The 18,234-nt window shown below is 42.9% G+C and overlaps 1 protein-coding gene across 1 annotated transcript in view; it reads right to left on the minus strand.

The window, feature by feature from the left end:
* KCNK2 (potassium two pore domain channel subfamily K member 2) overlaps window positions 1-18,024 on the minus strand; it is a 78,845-nt gene extending 60,821 nt beyond the window's left edge. The window contains exons 1-4 of the mRNA XM_067294696.1: window positions 17,992-18,024; window positions 17,484-17,541; window positions 14,560-14,870; window positions 796-913 (exon numbers count right to left, since the gene is read on the minus strand). Coding sequence (XP_067150797.1) covers window positions 796-913; window positions 14,560-14,870; window position 17,484 — 430 coding nt within the window. The 5' untranslated portion in view covers window positions 17,485-17,541; window positions 17,992-18,024. The remainder of the gene's footprint in view (window positions 1-795; window positions 914-14,559; window positions 14,871-17,483; window positions 17,542-17,991) is intronic.
* Between the last annotated feature and the right edge of the window lie 210 nt (window positions 18,025-18,234).

Below are 18,234 nucleotides of genomic sequence, written 5' to 3' on the forward strand. Positions count from 1 at the left end.
CAGTTCCTTACACATTGCTCTCATAATGTAGGTCTCACTTTTCCTCATCTGATATCTCATTCAAATTCCCAAACAGCTCTGCGGATGCCCCTCCTATGACCGGATGATAATTCTGAGAGTTGCACCACATCTCTGAATAGTGCACGATCTTGTAGCCAAAGGGAGGGAACTAAAAGATCGAGTACTGCTCCTGGTTACACCTGCTCAGAGGGACTGAGGCCCTTCAGCGCAGAAAGGACCCAGGGCATGAAACCGTGGACGAAGCACCCAACGGCTTTGGACTTTTCTCCATGCAACAGAAGCTTGCTCAGAGTAAGCCTTCGAGTGTGAATCTGCCTATCGATACAACACTTTGAACTGATTTAATTAAACCGAACTGAATCTTTACAATGTTCTCATTCGGAATTTAGAGAAAACAAGAAGATAGAACGTGATTATACAGATTTGAAATTCTGTGCATCTCAGTCAAGTTTTAATGCACATATGTTTTAAATCATGCCCTATTTAACATTCATGATTACACAGCTGACCAAATTCTCCTCATAAATTATTTCCACAGCCTCTTATAGTCACCTCACAGAAATCTACAGCAACATTTTCCTTCTATTGAAGAATTATTAATTCATCTAGGGAACCTTAAAGACAACTGTCACTTCTGTCCCTACAACTACATAACAACTCTCTACTTTAAACCAGCAGATTTGGAAGATTTACCATTAACAAATATACGCACACATTTGAAATCAAAAGAGTTTCAGCTCATAAACTATAAAAAGATAATAAGCTGTGTCCTACCTATGGTGGTAATAACAGTGCCAGCAAAGAAGAAGGAACTTCCCAAGTCCCAGTGACTGATCTGAGTAGTTGTGTTTCCTAAAGGTATGATTCCTGCATTTATTGCTGCCACTACTTGCTGCAAGTTCAAAAAGATTTTTGTCAATATTCATGAAGCAATGATAAAAATATACATTATACAGTAAACAGATTAAGTCACTTATTAAATTCAAGCAATAAAACAGAAAAGAATCAGTGTTGATCTATTCAAGTTTGATCATTCAGTCAGGTTTGAATTTAACCTTCAGAATATACCCTAAACACAGAGGACTATTTCAGCAAGCTGTAGAGCTGTAAACTCTAGATAACTAAGAAAAATGCAAAATCTACAAAGTCAGTAACAAACACATCTTAGTTGGATGACAAATAATTATTTTTAACATTGTAACTATTTTGTCGAGGAGAAATATGCATTAGAAAAAGATTTAAAATTAGAGTTTCCCAAAATATTGCTCACTTTAGCTCTATTGAGTTAGGCAAGCAAATGTATTTTTTAAAACACAGTCATTTAAATTTCCAGGAAAAAATGTCCACGCATTATTTTGGATCAAATGAACCCCAATTAATTAAAACATTTTTGGAGAGAAGACAAGTCAATAATTATTTACAATTACATCTATGGTCATGAAACTTTCATTATTTTAATAACAAATTCAGAGTTGATATCAAACACACATGCATATTAAGTGTACCTCTAAGTTTACAAAACTATATACTTTGTAGTTCTTGAGCTCTTCAGTTCTACCAAATAAAATGAACACATGAGACATTTGTGACATTTTCATAGTCTTGAAAAATTTGGAACGTTTCCTATTTCAGCTGTATCACTTACTGCAAATTACTATGACAAGACTATTCCTGTGTAGTTATCTCCATTGCACATATATACCAGCATTTGAGTTAACTGCTATTACTCAAGAAAGAGTATTATTTTTAAACTTGCAATAAATACTTTACAGAATGTAAATCATAATTTCATTCTGAAACTTTAAAGCAGAACTTATTTCATAATCAGAATCATTATAATGATAATTAGTGTTTAAGAAAAGAACAACAGAGGAAGCAATAGTACAATGCTAAAATGAACATTTAACTAATAGCTTTCTGCTTGGCAAAGTTGTCCAGCGATGATTATGCAGATAAAGGTATTCAGCAATAGGGCAGCCCAGAACGGTTTTCTGTGTGGGCAGTCTGTTTCAGAGTAATGGTGTTTCACAAGAGCAACGATTTTTGCAATTACAAAATACGGTGTTAATCTGAAACTGAAACAATCCTTGTTTCCAAACAGCATCCATGGAAGTCAGTTGATCTGGGTAGAAATGACAAAAATAGCAGTGCTGAAATAACTGGGCCATCAATTTTTCCTGATTAGATCTTTAGTGCCCCATTTTCAGTTTGCCATTTTCAAAGCTCAGATGCACAAAGTAGCCATTTTAAAGTCCACAGCTGCATCTCTGCAGCCACAGAGCTCGTTGCTGCCGCACTTAAACCATTTACAACACCCAGAGTTGTCAACATAAAGCCAGCTTGGGTATCTTTACATAGATTTTACACTGTCTTATGTTCTATACCTTTAACTGTTTTAATTTTCACTTGTTTCAAAATACTGTAAAATCAGACATCGAAGATCTGAAATTTTCAATCTTGCCGGGGAAGAAGAAGGGCAAGGAAGGGGAAGAGAGCTTAGCTTGGCTTTCGATTTGAGGACTAACACTTTTTCTGCATTTGTATATTCTGTGCCACTTGGCAACAGCGAGTACAGCTGCGCCGATACTGACAACTGTGTACATCAGTGTAGGAAGGGACTCATCAGACTAAGCAGCATGTGAAAATCACCCCTTGTATTAATTTTATTATTTACACACTACAGATACTCCTTTGACTTGTAAAACATAGTGTGCTGCACTATAAAGAGTACTGAATACATTTTGAGGATTGTTTCATTTCAATGGACTAAGAATTTTCATCAGAAATCCTTGTACCTGCAAATGGGAACATGCTCCCTAGTGAGAACATCCTATGGCAAAGCATTGGATCAGTATAATATTATGGGACCATTCACGTTTTATTATAGTTTATTGTATTGCATGAATGCACTATACAGAGCAACACATCCGTTTAGGCAGTCTAACAAGACCAATTTTTATACAGATCCAGATGTAAAATGTTTTCAGAGCTTTATATCATCACTGCAAATTTTTCAAGCCATGCTACCTCAATGTCTTTTATATGAAGGGTGTGTTAACCTAAACTGTTCAAAGATCCACTACAGCTATGCACTTCATAACTACAGGATACTATAACTTCAGACTTGAGAAAAAAGATACAACTTAACCCAAATCTGCTCTGTTGGGTCAGACCAACCAAAATGCAGCAGATGGCTACAAAAGACAATTAGCTATTATTATGCCTCTGCTAGTAACCAACAGCTAGTTAGGAAAGGACTATATATCAGGGCAAGTATGAAAGCGATGCCTTCTCTTCACACACCCTCCTAGCGTCTGACAATCACAGTTTTAGGGACTTTCTGAGTGGGAGGTTGCATCTGCATCATGGTGTTAATCTTGTTTTTGGTGGATCATTTTACCACAAATTTGTCTAAATACTTTTCACACAGTGAGAAAGAGGTTCCAAAATGTGAAGTAATGCACTCAGTATTTTGCAGTGGATGGGCAGTCTTAACAAGCTTCTCAGTACACCCACTCGTATTTTGGGACCCAAATCATTCTGCGGCAACGAGTTCTCCAATTTAATTTGGGATTGTGTGAAAAAGCACTTTTTTTCTGAGCTTTTCATGTCCTTCATGGTAATTTTATAGAGTCCCTTTCTTATGAGAAATCTTTCAATAGTCATTCCTTATTCATGTACTCCAGTAGATTCATGACCCCATCAGCTGTCTCATTTCCAAACTAAGGAGTCTTATTTAATAAATAATAAATATCTTTATCTATTTAAATAAATCTATTGAATATTGTACATAAACAATTCCTTATTGCCAGTATTTCTTGTCGACTTTCTTTGTACCTTTACTGATTTCAATACATTTTTATTTTAAACATAGTTTTAGTCATAAATGGCCAGATGATGCCTTCTTCACCATTTGGTTATTAAGCTTCCCAGCATGCAATAACATGCTTTCTCTTGTGCCATGCCATGCTTGGGAGGAGCTGCCCTTAAACATCAACAAAGCTGCCACATTATATTCCTTCAAATTCTTCTGCAAGTCTTCCCTACCAACATGGACAAGAGATCTGAAAGCAGTAAGGTTGCTGGTATAGTGAAATCGATAATACCATGTCATAAAGTCCTTCAATGTTGCCTGGGGATTTTGCAGGGGGTAGCTATATTTTAAAATCTTTGGATTAGAGGCCATCTTTTTTTCCAAGTTTGGTCAGTGCCTATAATCAGATCCTCATCTAAGACTATTCCTAAGCATAATAATAGAACAAAATAATACACAATGCAATTCCTATCATATGTACATTTCAGTGCAATAATTTCAGGGCAGCATCTCTTTTTTGACTACAACCACTGCACAGAAGTACCTCAAATACTGGATATTAACATTTCCTTAACTTGCAATAAAACCTCGGGCTCACACAACTGGTTTCCACTAACTTCACTGAGGGCCAGGATCTCACCCTCAGTGTTTAAACAGCATGTTATTCACTGTCAGTGCTTAGTTAGATTCCGTTTTCTCTGTCGCTTTATTTCTCAGTCTTCAGGCTTTTTTCTTAACTGATGCTTTACTATCAGAACAAATACAACCATTTCATTTGTCACAAGTTTGGCATGACATTCTTTAATTCTTTGCAATTTTTTTCTGTTGTCTGAGCCCTTTGGCATATCCTAACTTATACAATAGCATTAAAAACTCTGCATTCTTAATCCTGAAAGTTAGAATCACAAAAACTCTGTGTAATCTGTACATTTATTAACATTGAGTCACATGTTACCCTATAAATGCCTCACATAATTTTAATATGGAAATTTCTTGATTTTTTAAAAACTTATTTTACAGTAAGAAAGATGAGTGATAGCCTTTGTGGCAATTTTTTTTTTAATCCATATACATATAGTTAAAAATCAGATTCACTTCAGCAATACAGGACCAATCAGCATTAGAATAGGGATGTGGACAGCTTCAAATCTTACACTGTCTAGATCATTTCACTACTTGCCTTATCTTCTCCCTGTATATCTGTCTGCTAGTTGTTTGGTAATGAGATGACTGAGGACTGAGCAGAGGAGGGGTCACCAGCACGTGGCAGCCCCTTCAAGGCCTCTATGTGCAATAATTTAAATAATAGTATTACATGATTACAATAAAAATAATAGGTTTTTCACCATTTGCTCTTCTTTAATTATCCTTCCAATGGATAAATTTGGGGCTTCTTCTGACTGTACAGAGAACTGAGATAAAGTTTTCAAATATCTAAAAATTTTAGGAACTTAATTCCCATTTTTTTAAGTTATGTGGATACTTTGGTTAGGTCTTTGGCATGGGTGTGAGCCGTGTTCAGGTCCTAACTTGCCTTACATCCAAGCTACCTGGATCTACACCTGTATTCAGGAATAAGCCTTAGGAAAGCTTTGGAGAAGAGGGGCAGAGACACTTGAGCCCAGTGTGGCTAGGCCAGGCATCACCTGTGCTACTTTCAAAACCAGGACCTGAGCTGTCAAAGACACATAAGCACTGCATTCATGTCGTAATTTTTTGCTTGAAATCAGAACACTGGGAACACAGGAGTGACAATATAAAACCTCATTTTAATTGAGCGCCAGCTTTTCATTTCCTATATAATTTAGAAACACTTTCTGGTAAATACATTACACAGTCATCAGCTTTGTAGTATCACCTGCCTGTGTTCAAACAGATATCTGTACACAGAGGCCATGCTGGGCTATCCTAACAGCTTAGTACACAAAATTGTGTGACTCTACTGCCAAAATAAGAGATAATACAGCCTTTCAAAACAGCAAAGTTATTTTGTGAAAACACAAGACAATCCTCTTAGGTCAGGGATCTCAATCTCTGGTCCTCTGGACCTGCGAGGAGTCAATGAGGATGACTGATAAAAGCAAGCCTACTGGCAGTAGAGCTCCTTTCACTAAGCAGGGGTTCACAACTCCACCAGAGAAATATGGAGAGGTTTATAAACTGAAAAAGAGTAGCCTCTGGTGGTCAACCACTGCATGATACAGAGAACAGGGGCAGAACTGAGCAGATGTTGAACCAGTCATTCTCATCCTCCTCACCTTGTTCCACATGAGGCTCTAAATATTTGCTTTTGTACCTTGTTGTCGGCTGCAGTCACTTCACTTTTATGAGATGATGTAACACAAGATTTCATTACTCTCAGCTATTCTACCCAAAGATTAAAATAGAATCATTTCAAATTATGCTTCTGGTAAAATATAGAATGTGTATTCTCCTGTTACCCAGCTTGTCAGGAGTTAGCTTGTCTTTCCTGGCAATACGCTAACAAGCGATGTCAAAAAGTCAGATATGCCTCAACTTTTTGGAAGCTCAGTACTCAGCCTGGATTTTTTTCTTTGCTCTTCTGCTGCCACTTTGCAGGAGCACTCTCTCCTTCCACCTCCAAGTGTAATGATATGTCATGATATGTCTCTTATTGCACAGCTACTGCGTGAATCCTGCCTTTCTATTTCAGCTGTGGTTTACAAGGGAGGAAATCCTAGCTCTTTGTACAAGGCACACTGGGATGCTTTTAACACTAAAGCAAACTACTTTCAAGCCTCCAAGAGCCCACGCTTTTGAAACTTACTGTTGAAAGGGACTGCAATGATGTTTGTATTATAATTCTGTGAACCCACCCGTTTCTTTTTAGTTTGTATCACTTACAATTGTAATCTGCACTGGAAACTAGTACCCAATATGTCGAAAAACTCTTTTCACCCTATGTTCATAATCTGCTTGAATGAGAAGCATATAGAAACATACTGAAATGCATTTATATTTCTAATATGCATTACAAACAGGCTACACATATACATTTTATGTGTGTGTGTATACATTTATATATATATGTATACACATTTAGGGAAGAGGCCCTTTCTTTGCTTCTTGAGATCTAAGACAGGAAGAATTATTCAGACAGCTGCTCAGGAAGATTGACTTACCAATGAGCCATATCTACCACCCTTCCAAAAACAAAAGCTGTCATTCAGATACATTCAAGCTAGCTAGGTTCTAGGTCCTACAGAAGGGTTCATCTGAACTAAATATATCCTGCAAGAGCCCAAGCACCAGTAGCAGCAAAAAGAGTTAAAATCCACGCTGCTTGGACACAGAAATGACAATGATAGTTGCAGGATGTATTTATTATTCTTCCAAAAATCCGTATTGTCCTTATGCTCATGAAGAGTAAAGAGCGTGTGCTTGAGAAATTCCCTTTGGTTTAGCTGCTGTGAAGAAAACAACCATAGAAAAGAGTTCTCATCAGCCAGTGTGCAGTGAAGGGGATGTTCCCGGGCGAGAGGGAGATTGACAACAGTCCTTCCTCCAGGCGCCAGGTGTAGAGCCCGAACGGCCGAATCTGGCTGTACGAGGACAGCAGGAACCAGAGCAACCCAAAGTGAGGAATACACACAATCCAGAGGCTTCAGCAGCCCATCCGGGTTTTAGTAAGTCAATCACAACAGGTTGTTATCTGTGTGGAGGACAGGACTGGGTAAGTTTATGACTGAGGCCTTTTAGAGAGGTCTTCTATTTAATAAATATTCCTCTACCTTACAGTGCTATGAGTGGGGGATACAGGCAGAACTTAGGAGACTTTACTGTGGAATGAGACAGCAGCTTCTGAATGGTTACTTTTGACAAAAGTGAAGCACACAGGAAATACTAGGATGAATACTATACTTACAGAAGCAACAAGAGGAAAAGAGAAACAGGATCTTATTTTACAGGTTAGGACTATCTATATACTTAAAGATAAGAATATCTAGTGCTTTGATGGACAGACACCTTACTAAGGATAGACATATGCGTAGGGTAACAACCCAAACTACAGTTCCTGCACTTCACATTTTAATTACTTCAAATATCACTCACTTCATGTGGTTTCCAAACCACAATCAACAGGCAGCTCTACTACTGATATTTGCAATTTCTTATAAGCTTCATGTCTGAAGTGCAGCAGCATGGCTTTGAATGTTAAAAAACTGATGCAATGGCATTTTGGATCTCCAGATAAATAAATAAAATATGCTGTAGTATCAATTTCTTTTATGCTGATCTGTCATTCTTTTCAAGGCTTTAAGGCTTATGAAGCATAAACACCTGCTGTTTGCAGGCTAGGATCCAGATAAACATGGGATGCTTTTTGCTGGGTTTTGGGGAGGCTAGCAGGAATTGCAAAAGGGAGAGACTAATAATATTTAGGGTCAAAATTGATGCATGTCAAACTCCTTTAAAAAAGTTCCTGCTCAGAGGATCTGTAGACTACCGCTCACAGGACTGAGAATGCCTGTAATTGTTGTGATTCAAAAAATAAATAAAATTTGATCTAAGTTTAATAAGCTTAGCTAATAAATTTCAAATTTGTATAAATAAATTTCAGATTTGTCTCAACCTGGACAAAACTTCTGCTTCAGTCTGTGATTTATTATGTCCAAAGACAATACATCAAGCTCAAAAAGCTTCCAGTCTCTGGGAGAGAAAGAAGGATTCACACTTCTTTATTTTAACAGTTTTCTTGCATACTCTGAGAGGTTTCAGCTCAAGGAGCTTACCTGGCTAAAATAAAACAACAAACTTCTGAGGATGCAGCAAAATTCATTTCTTGGCACTAAGACGCATGCTGCAAAAAATCTTATAAAAAAGATGTAAAATCAAATAGTGGCAGAGGTGCAGCATAATGTAAAATATATTCTCACTCCCTCTAAATATAGAAAGTCAAATTAAAGTCAAATATTTTAAACAACAAATTAATCATATAAGAAGTCATGATGACATTCTGGAGCTGTAAGTTTGATGAAAGAAATGCTGTTCCCATGTCATCCATAACTGTGTCAGGTTTTCCTCAAGAGACAAAGAAAAAAACAAATTTCAGTCTCATTCATAGTCTAAAAGATGAATGGACAGACAAGGAAGAATGCAACCAATGCAAATGTAAGATGAAAACAGACATGGGATATAGGTACGTGGACCCCAGCACTGCAAGCCATTCTTCTCATGGTAACCCCAAAGCCCACGCAGAACCCAAGGAGATCAACTTGTGGGATCAAGATCAATTTAGCTAATCCTGGTGGTTCATTAATTCTTTTTTTGTTTTAAACGTAAGCACATTTCTGTGGGCGTTCAGTTTTCAGAAGAAGCCACATACTCTGAAAGGGGCCGGACTTAAAATTCTACAAAGTCCTTTGTTGCTGAGACAGCTTGGTGCAGCAGCCTGAAAATTCATTTAACTTTCAAAACGAAGGTTTTATAAGACAAAAGTTACCACAAACAGCACTTTGAACATGTTAAAAGCTTGTGCTGTTTGTTTTGATATTATTTTTCCCACTTGTTAGGCTTTTCAGGATAAACATATTTGAAAGACATTTGTGCTAAAAGAACCAGAGATGAGATATGTATTAAGTTTCAGCTTATCTTTGCTTTAAATGTCTTTATTAGATTTCAGATTTAACTCACTAAAATAACAAAAATAATTCTCACCAGCTTGCTGGGGCACTCTAGATATTTTAAATACTTTAACTGAAATTTCTCTTATTTCCAACATTTTATGGTGCTACATTAAATTACTTTCTTCTTGAGGATTAAAAGGATTTTTTTTTCATTTTGGTTTATAAAGGTCAACATTAAAATAGATAACTGCTGAGCCATGCCTAATTAGGTGATGTTTAAATAAAAAGTTCTTCTCTTCTTTTAATCAGTTTTCTGTTTGGCAGGAAGACAAACATTTGTCTTTCATTGCCAAATTGTGCACTATTCAGATATCCCAACATCCCTCATGACATCCTTAACTCCTAAGAAGAATATGAGTTCTGTGGGGGAAAGGAAACTCATTTTCCTCCTACAGAAGGAATGTGGTGTATAAAACAACAATAACAACAATTTTACCAAGCTGGATATCATATTCAGTCAGGCTCACCTGTCCCCAGAGACAAACCCTTAACCCCAAGGTGTGTCATGAACTCCGCATGTACATACACATATTTCATGGTTGTGCAGCATTGCATGAGTATGTACATGCAACCTGAACGTTAGCAATGTATCCTAAGGTCTCCTAACATTTGCTACTAGGCACAGGTGCATAGGCAGCAAGGGATTTTTCTAGGTACTCTGCAATACACTTTGTGCATCTGAGTTTGGAAATTGTCTCCACCACCTTCAAATGTTTGGCAACAAGTTTACTACAGGGAACAATCACACACCAAAAGGTAACTAGAACTAGACTGAAATAATCAGAGATACAAGTTCTCTAATTAGAGATTTTTTTCATTCTCTAATGCTTGTTATTTGTGTATGTATAGCTAGATTAATCCCAGGTTTCTACCAGCTTCTGCCAACAAAAAGCTCAGTGGTGAGGAAAAAAACTGTTCCACAGGAGAGGTAAAGAAGTGTAAATGAGGATCAGGTTTATAATTTTTCTCATACACATAAGATCCACACTGAACTACATTTACTCTTTCAGTTTGTCATCTGGCAATTTCTTTGTGTTGCATGGCAGGGCCAAGTTGAGAGCAAGCACAGAGAGAGAAACCAAAAAACATCTACAATAAACTGCCAAGAGTTCTTCTTCAACCAAAAGAAGAAATAGTAGCAAAGTCTCTGGTCACATCCCCTTACCCCCATACACTGGCCTATTCATCCTCCACCAAACCACTGCTTTCTCATCTGTCAATAAAACTGAGATCCTTTTAAGACCTTCCAATTGAAACTTTAAAAATCTGAGTTTAACATCAGACCATGCACGGCTTGCTGGTCTGTTGTATCCTCATTAGACTCTCCATGGTAGTATTTACATGATCATAAGCTTCCCTCCTGGGAAATTCACTTAGTTATAGATTGTAGGTACGCCACCACTTATTGCTGTGCACTGCCGACCTCAGCATTGCTGTGGACAGCACACTGATCCAGTTAATAGTGTTGCTAATATTGGCTTCAGGCTACAGCAAAAGGAGTTGAAATTGCCTTAAAAATGGCCTCTTGGGTGTACAGATACCCTGTGCATGCCTTGTGCACATTTTTAAGTAGAGTACTAAACAGAAGTGCTCATGAAATATCAAAAAATGATGTATCTGTAATCAGGTCTCAGGGTCACACACTGCTGCTGTTCATTCCAGGCATATTTTATCGTAAAAAAAAGAAAAGTAACTGAAGTGGTTTGCACCGAAAGAGATCTGTAGCACTGAACCACGGAAGTCAGAGATGCAGAAGGTCATGAAGAAACCATCTCTTTGTCAGCACACGAGAAATGCTGCTGGACTGGGCCGATCTCCCAAAAGTTATAAGGAAAACCCAGGTCATTGCTCTGAGGCAGCTGAGGCTACTTGGCTGCCATCAGCAGAGTGCTCTATTTCATTAACTATGTATGCTTCTATACTGCATGGAAGCTCTCCATTGCCCCATGTTTCTTATGTACATAGAATATGAAGTATATAAAAGTATAATACATTTGCCACTAAGTACACCTAGAGGAGCCACATGTTCACATGACAATGTGAAAACATATGGTTTCAGGAATCCAAAAGCCAAACATAAAACTCTGTGTGCTGAAAAGTTGGCAGAAGTATATATTGTCATGCCAGGAAGGTTTCTGGTTATTGATGAGAGAAAAGAAGGATGGAGAAGATGAGAAGAGAAAATTCCCACATGTGCATTTATAGCAGCTGACAATTTTGTACATTGTAATCAGCTCTGTGGCATAGGGAAGATTTTAGCAAAGAAAATGTAAACTATATGGCCTCTGTGGGCTAGTGAATTGGACGTTCATTTCACTTTTACAACTTTTTTTAAGTTGAATTTATGCTTTCAAAATAGTCTTCCTAATTTGTTCACCTGACTAAGCCATCGCACACTGTATTGTCAGTTAACAGTTTTGGATGCTCAAGACTGCTTGAGAGTAAAGGTTAAATGGCCTTTAAAATTTATGAAGACTGAAAGAGCCTTGCACTATAAGCAGCTCGAGCAATGACTAGTACAACCCAGAGCCAAACAGCTTCTGAATTCCCAGAACACTAAGTTCAAAAGGAAAGGTTTATAATGAATTTCATTATAATTTGACTCAAGGTAAACACCTGATTAAAGAGGAAATTGTAGTCTGTAAGCTCTGTAATTTTCTTCATACGCACTAATCATTCCAGCTTCCTAGTACTCAAGTACATACTAATTTTCAGCTTTATATATTTCGGTGAATTTTTAAATTTCATTTACTTTTTTCCTTACACACAGTATTTATTTCTATTCATACAGGCATTCAATCAAAACTGAAGAAACACTGGATTATATTGTACTAACAGTCAGACATAAACCCAGCGAGACAAAATGTCCTCCAATAATTTAGCTTCTGGGACAAAGTACTAAGTAGAGAAGAAATACGACCCAGTGGTTAGGGCAGCAGACTAGACTTGGAAAAGTGGATTCAAGAGTCTGCTTTACCACAGATTTCCCATTTTACTTTGGGCCAGTCGCTTAATTCCAGATCTTTAAACAACTTGATGTCATGCATTGTAACTTATTCAGGTAGAAGAAAGGCACCAAAATGCACTTGCAGGACCAGGCCTTGGCCTCTGTATGCCTCAGTCCTCCATCCATAAAAGGAGGATAACAGCACCTTTCTACCTGCATGTGGTGGTGCTCACTGTGCTGAGGCAGGTGCTGAGAAGCACCGCGAGAAGCGGAACGGAACAAGGAGAAATTCAGTTTTTCATTGATTCCAGCAGCAAGCACAGCAAATTCTTCCCACAACTGTCATCTCTCAGTGACGTGCTGCAAGAGACTGTGTCACCCCTGTGCTTTATAAACCCTTTGTCTTTCTGGTCATGCCAAGGGAGCTAGCAAAGAAGAGAACTAATTTTGATACGGGTATCTGTGCACTGCTAATTGTACTGAAACTGTCATTTCTTTTACACAGACCATCAAATGGGCACTGAATGCTGATGAAGTGTTTTTTTATTACCAATCTGTGCTTCTGGGTAGAGAATCATAAACACTAAAATATCTAAGTACTCCAGAGCAAATTTCAACAGTTTCTGCCTTAAGGACCATTTCATAGAAGATGTAAGATAATATCGCTTCAATAATTCTATTTTGATATTCACAAGTTCACGATCTGACCTAAAACTTTTATGTGGTGAAATTCATACTAGATACAAGAGACTATTTTAATCAGAATGTGTGTATATATTTCTTTGAAAGTTTACCTCACATTCTGTTGGTAAAACCACTGAAACATCTATTACACAGCATCAAAACAGTTCATAGCAACAACACTTCCTCACACTTGCCTAGTCAGGACACACGCAGATAGGAATTGCCTAATTGTCATTTAAAGGTTGCCACTTTCAGAACACTTTTTAGCAAAAAAAGAAATTCACAAGCTGCAAGAAATTTCCCTGGTTTACTTTTAAATTTCAGAAGTAGTGTGCCATGAAGATAACTTGGTAAATCAGAGCTCTGTATTTAAAACTGTAACAAAACAAGTGTCCTCGCCAATGCCATGCTCAAGGCAAGATTGCTCTACCCAGATAAAAACAACTTCTAAGTCCTCAGGCAGATCTGCTATTAAAAACCACCTCCAGAAAGCTCCGCTGCCCACTGCAACTGGCGCCTCTCCAGGGGCCACCCCACATGGGTGTGTGGACACCCCCCTCCTCTCCCCCTTCCCATACCAGGCTCAGCTGACCCAGATGGCCCCATCACTCCCTTGAACGAAGGGACTGATCCTTGCCAGCTCTTGGCTGTTCATTCCCACCTCCCATTTCATGGTCTTCTCCCCAGAATTGACCTTGTTCTGGCAGCACCTTGCTGTTCACTGCAGAGCCACCGGATAGCTGTAAGAGCACAGGAACACAGGATTTAAGCCTGAAAGGGCCTCATAAGGCTCTGCATCCAGCTCTGTGCTACTGCAGATAAATATTTCCTACGGTTCTGAGCCAGACGATCTGCAAAGCATAAAGTCATGTTCATAGCAGCACACTGATTCACAGGAGTTGTGGATGTGCCTTTGAGAACTGGGGAAAATTGAGATTTAACATCAAAATAGTAAGTGCACAGTACTGTCCTGTACATAAAACAAAATCAATAGAAAGAAACATACAACTGGAAGGAAAGCTAGCTTGATACAATCACTGTAAATTAGAACTCCTTTAAGGCAAGGGATGGTGTATTTTCTTCTTCAGAATCAGGCTTTTCAAATATTGACAAGCCTGGTAAGGCACAATCAATATATCAGTTCCTTTGTGAACTATTAATTATATATATTGCTGATGAATAATCACTTAATTAGCATAATGGGAGGCTTCAATGAAAAGACTGTCTATTGAGTGTACTGGACCTAAAAATAGCAATTGCTTTCCAACCCTGAGGCTTTGTATGAAAATGCTATGGCTCAGCTTCTGGTCTTAAGGCAACACTGTATTGGTTGGCCAACACAGAGCTTTGCTAATACAGGATTGTCCCCTTTATCACAGCAGCGTTGCCATATATAATTCGGTCCTTTAAGGCATGGTGACAAGGTACGTTTTTGTGCGGATTACCTGAATGAGTTCATCAAGCTCTGTTGCATTCACACAGGAATGCTGAGACACAAATGTCTGCTTCTGAATCACAATGGTGGTTCTCTGGGAGGTTTCATGAGGCTGCTCCAGGGCTTTAAATACCGTTGCTCCAATTATTAAATACACAACTACCACCAGAAAAATTGTTGAGACTGTCTTCCATTTCATAACATTAATAGCTGAATCACTTTCCTCCCGTGAAGAAAGCACGGTAGGCTTGGTAGAAAATGACAGTCGTGGTTTGGAGTTTTGAGTGGCCGATTTGGGATCCAGCAAGTCAGGTGCCGCCACTAATAAAACAGAAAAAGAAAGTTAATTTTTATAGTGCTGGTCAATTTCTTCAGAACTTTCTTCTTGCCAGACGATTAAAGAAATTCTATTACTTCAAACTAGAACTCTTAAATAGTTGAACCTTTCACGTATATCCCATGCTATGTTACAACAAAACTGCTGAGTAGTATTACCCTTTTTTTTAATTTCATATATATATATACATATGTAAATATATATAAATATACACACACACACACACTTGCAACATTTATAGAAAATGTTTGTCCCCTTATACTCCAGCACTTCCAAAACGCAGGATTTCCCCCATGCTGTTGCATTTCTTTGAATGAGTATAAGGTGGCATTTTGCTGCAGAGATTCTTTACATCCTCTGCTGTCTTAAGCACTGTTAAGCAGCTTTCCTGCTGTATTTTACCTCAGCATTACCCACGTAGCAGAAAACCACAAATCTTTCTTTCTCTCACCTATTTTGTGTCCCATACTCTGACAAACGTTCCCTTAGAACAGTTACATGATCACTTCCAAATTCCCCATGCGCAACCATAAAAACATACATTCTTCATCATACCAGCTTAAACTGCATATTGATTTAATCTTTCAGAAAACACCACTAAAACATATGTGTGCTTACTGGAAAAGTCACCTATTTGTTAAAGCATGTATTTTTATTTACAGCGACAAAAACCCACAAGGTTAGGAAAAGAGCAGCTGAGTGTGTTATCAAGTATCTCAATAACTCATGTGATTACCAGCAACTACACAGGTACTAAAAAAGAATCCACCACATCAGGTGCAGGTAAAGGTCTCCTGTGGGAAGACGGCCACAGCGGTGACCATACCAGCTATATATAAATTGTTTGGAATTACGAGTATATTTTGAATGGTCACAACACTGCTCTCAGCTGTTGGTGGGAAAAGCCCGCGTCTAAATGCAGATGAAAGTGGCCCCTGGATCGGGGCGGCAGGACATGCCCCATGGTGAGGGTGGCGATGGCATTTCCACCCGGCACAGCTGCCTCCGGGGCACCTGCCGCCCCGATCCCCGGGGGCAGGAGCCAGCGCGGGAAAGGGGAACCAGCAGGCGAGCGCGGCACGCGGGCGTCCGGCACTGCCATTCCAAGGGGCAAGACACCCCACACATCCCCCACGCTCACCCCACACCCCGCTCACACCTCCGGGGCCGGGCACCCCATACAACCCCCATGCTCACCCCACACCCCGCTCACACCTCCGGGGCCGGGCACCCCATACAACCCCCATGCTCACCCCACACCCTGCTCACACCTCCGGGCCGGGCACCCCACACATCCCTAGGCTCACTCCCCACCCCGATCACACCTCAGGGCCGGGCACCCCACATGTCCCACACGCTCACCCCCCACCCCACTCACACCTCAGGGGACAGGCACCCCACATGTCCCCCACGTTCACCCCACACCACGCTCACACCTCCAGGGCCGGGCACCCCACACATCCCCCACGTTCACCCCACACCACGCTCACACCTCCAGGGTCGGGCACCCCACACATCCCCCACGTTCACCCCACACCATGCTCACACCTCCGGGGCCGGGCACCCCACATGTCGCCTACGCTCACCTCACACCCCGCTCACACCTCCGGGCCAGGCACCCCACACATCCCCAGGCTCACTCCCCACCCCGATCACACCTCAGGGCCGGGCACCCCACATGTCCCACACGCTCACCCCCCACCCCACTCACACCTCAGGGGACAGGCACCCCACATGTCCCCCACGTTCACCCCACACCACGCTCACACCTCCAGGGCCGGGCACCCCACACATCCCCCACGTTCACCCCACACCATGCTCACACCTCCGGGCCAGGCACCCCACACATCCCCACGCTCACCCCACACCACGATCACACTGCAGGGGCCAGGCACCCCCCACACACCCCACAAGTCTCACATGCACACTCCCTGCCCCCGCTCGCACCCGAGGGGCTGGGCACTGCGCACCCCACATGCCTCGCACCCCACACCCCGCTCCCCTCTGGGGGGCCGAGCAGCGCACCCCCACACGTCCCATCGTCGCGCCCCCCGCGCCCCCGGCCAGGCCGCCGCGCCCCCCGCCGCGGACAGGCGCCCCCCGGCCGTGCTCCAGCCAGGGCTGAGACCCCCGGGGCGGCGGGGCCCTGGCGGGGCGCCGGGCGCCCCCGCTGCCTCCCCGGCGGCCCGCCGAGCCCCCAAACATGGTGTCGGCGGCGCGGGGGCCCCACGGCCCGGCCCGGCCCGGCCCCGCCGAGGGCGCCGCCCGCCGGCCCGGGCGGGCAGCGCCGGCCCCGCCGCGGCTGCCGGCGGCGAACAAAGGAGCGGGCACCGGGCACCGGCGCCCCCGCCGCCCCCACCGCGCCGGGCAGCGGCCGGTGCAAGGCGCCGGGGCCGGACCGCTGCGGCGGGCAGCGCCGGCGGGATGCGCGATGCGCGATGCGGCGGCCGGGGCGGCGGCGCGGGAGGCGCGCAGAGAGCCTGGGCCGCCCCCGCGCGCGGAACAGCCCGCGGGGCCGCGGCGGCGAGGCGCGGGGGAAGCGCGGAGCATGCAGCATTCAGCAAGGCGGGGAGCCGCGCCATTGTGCTCGTACTCACTTCTTATTTACCGGCCCGGTGCCCTCTCCTCGCTCCACGGGCAGGCATTTTTTCAGGGCTTGGGTAGATACGGTTTGACCAGATTAAAAAAAAAAAAAGAAAAAGACAGAGAGGCAGAGACTGATGGATGGGTCTGGTGGGGAGGGAGAGGGAGAGGCAGGGGCTGGCGGCGCGGATCCCGCGGGCTCCCCCCGGCCCCGGGGCGTGCGAGGTGCCTCACATCGCGCATCGCACATCGCCGCGCGTGTGCGTGTGTGTGTGTGTGTGTGTGTGCGCGCCCGTGCCCGTGCCCGCGCCGCTGCGCGGGGCGTGCGGAGCAGCCCGAGCCCCGCGATCCCTCTTCTGGGGCGGCGGGCGGCAGCCCCCCCGCCCCGCCCCGCCGCCGCCGCCCGGGCCGCCCGGCGGCGCTGCGCGCCCCTCCGCGGGGCGGCCGCGCCGGGCGGCGGGCAGATGTCGCGGGGGCGCCGGGAAAAAAAACGGAGGGGGCCGGGGGGAGTCGGGCAGGTACCTGCAGAGAGAAAGGTCTCTCCTAGGAAGCACCGCGGAGGGCGGCAGGAGGGAGGGCAAGGCACCGGCCGCCCCGCCGGCGAGGCGGGACCTGCCGGCGGTCTTCGCTGCGGCGCCGAGCGCGGTCGCCTCGCCAGAGCCTCCCGGTGAACTTTTGAACTAGGCGAAATGTCCCCGCCGCAGCACCGAGATACGCGGGGAGACCTCGGCCCTCGCTCGGGGGCCGCGCAGCGCAGCCCCGCCA

The sequence above is a fragment of the Apteryx mantelli genome, chromosome 3 (genome assembly GCF_036417845.1).
Source record: "Apteryx mantelli isolate bAptMan1 chromosome 3, bAptMan1.hap1, whole genome shotgun sequence".
In the NCBI taxonomy this organism is placed as follows: Eukaryota; Metazoa; Chordata; class Aves; order Apterygiformes; family Apterygidae; genus Apteryx; species Apteryx mantelli.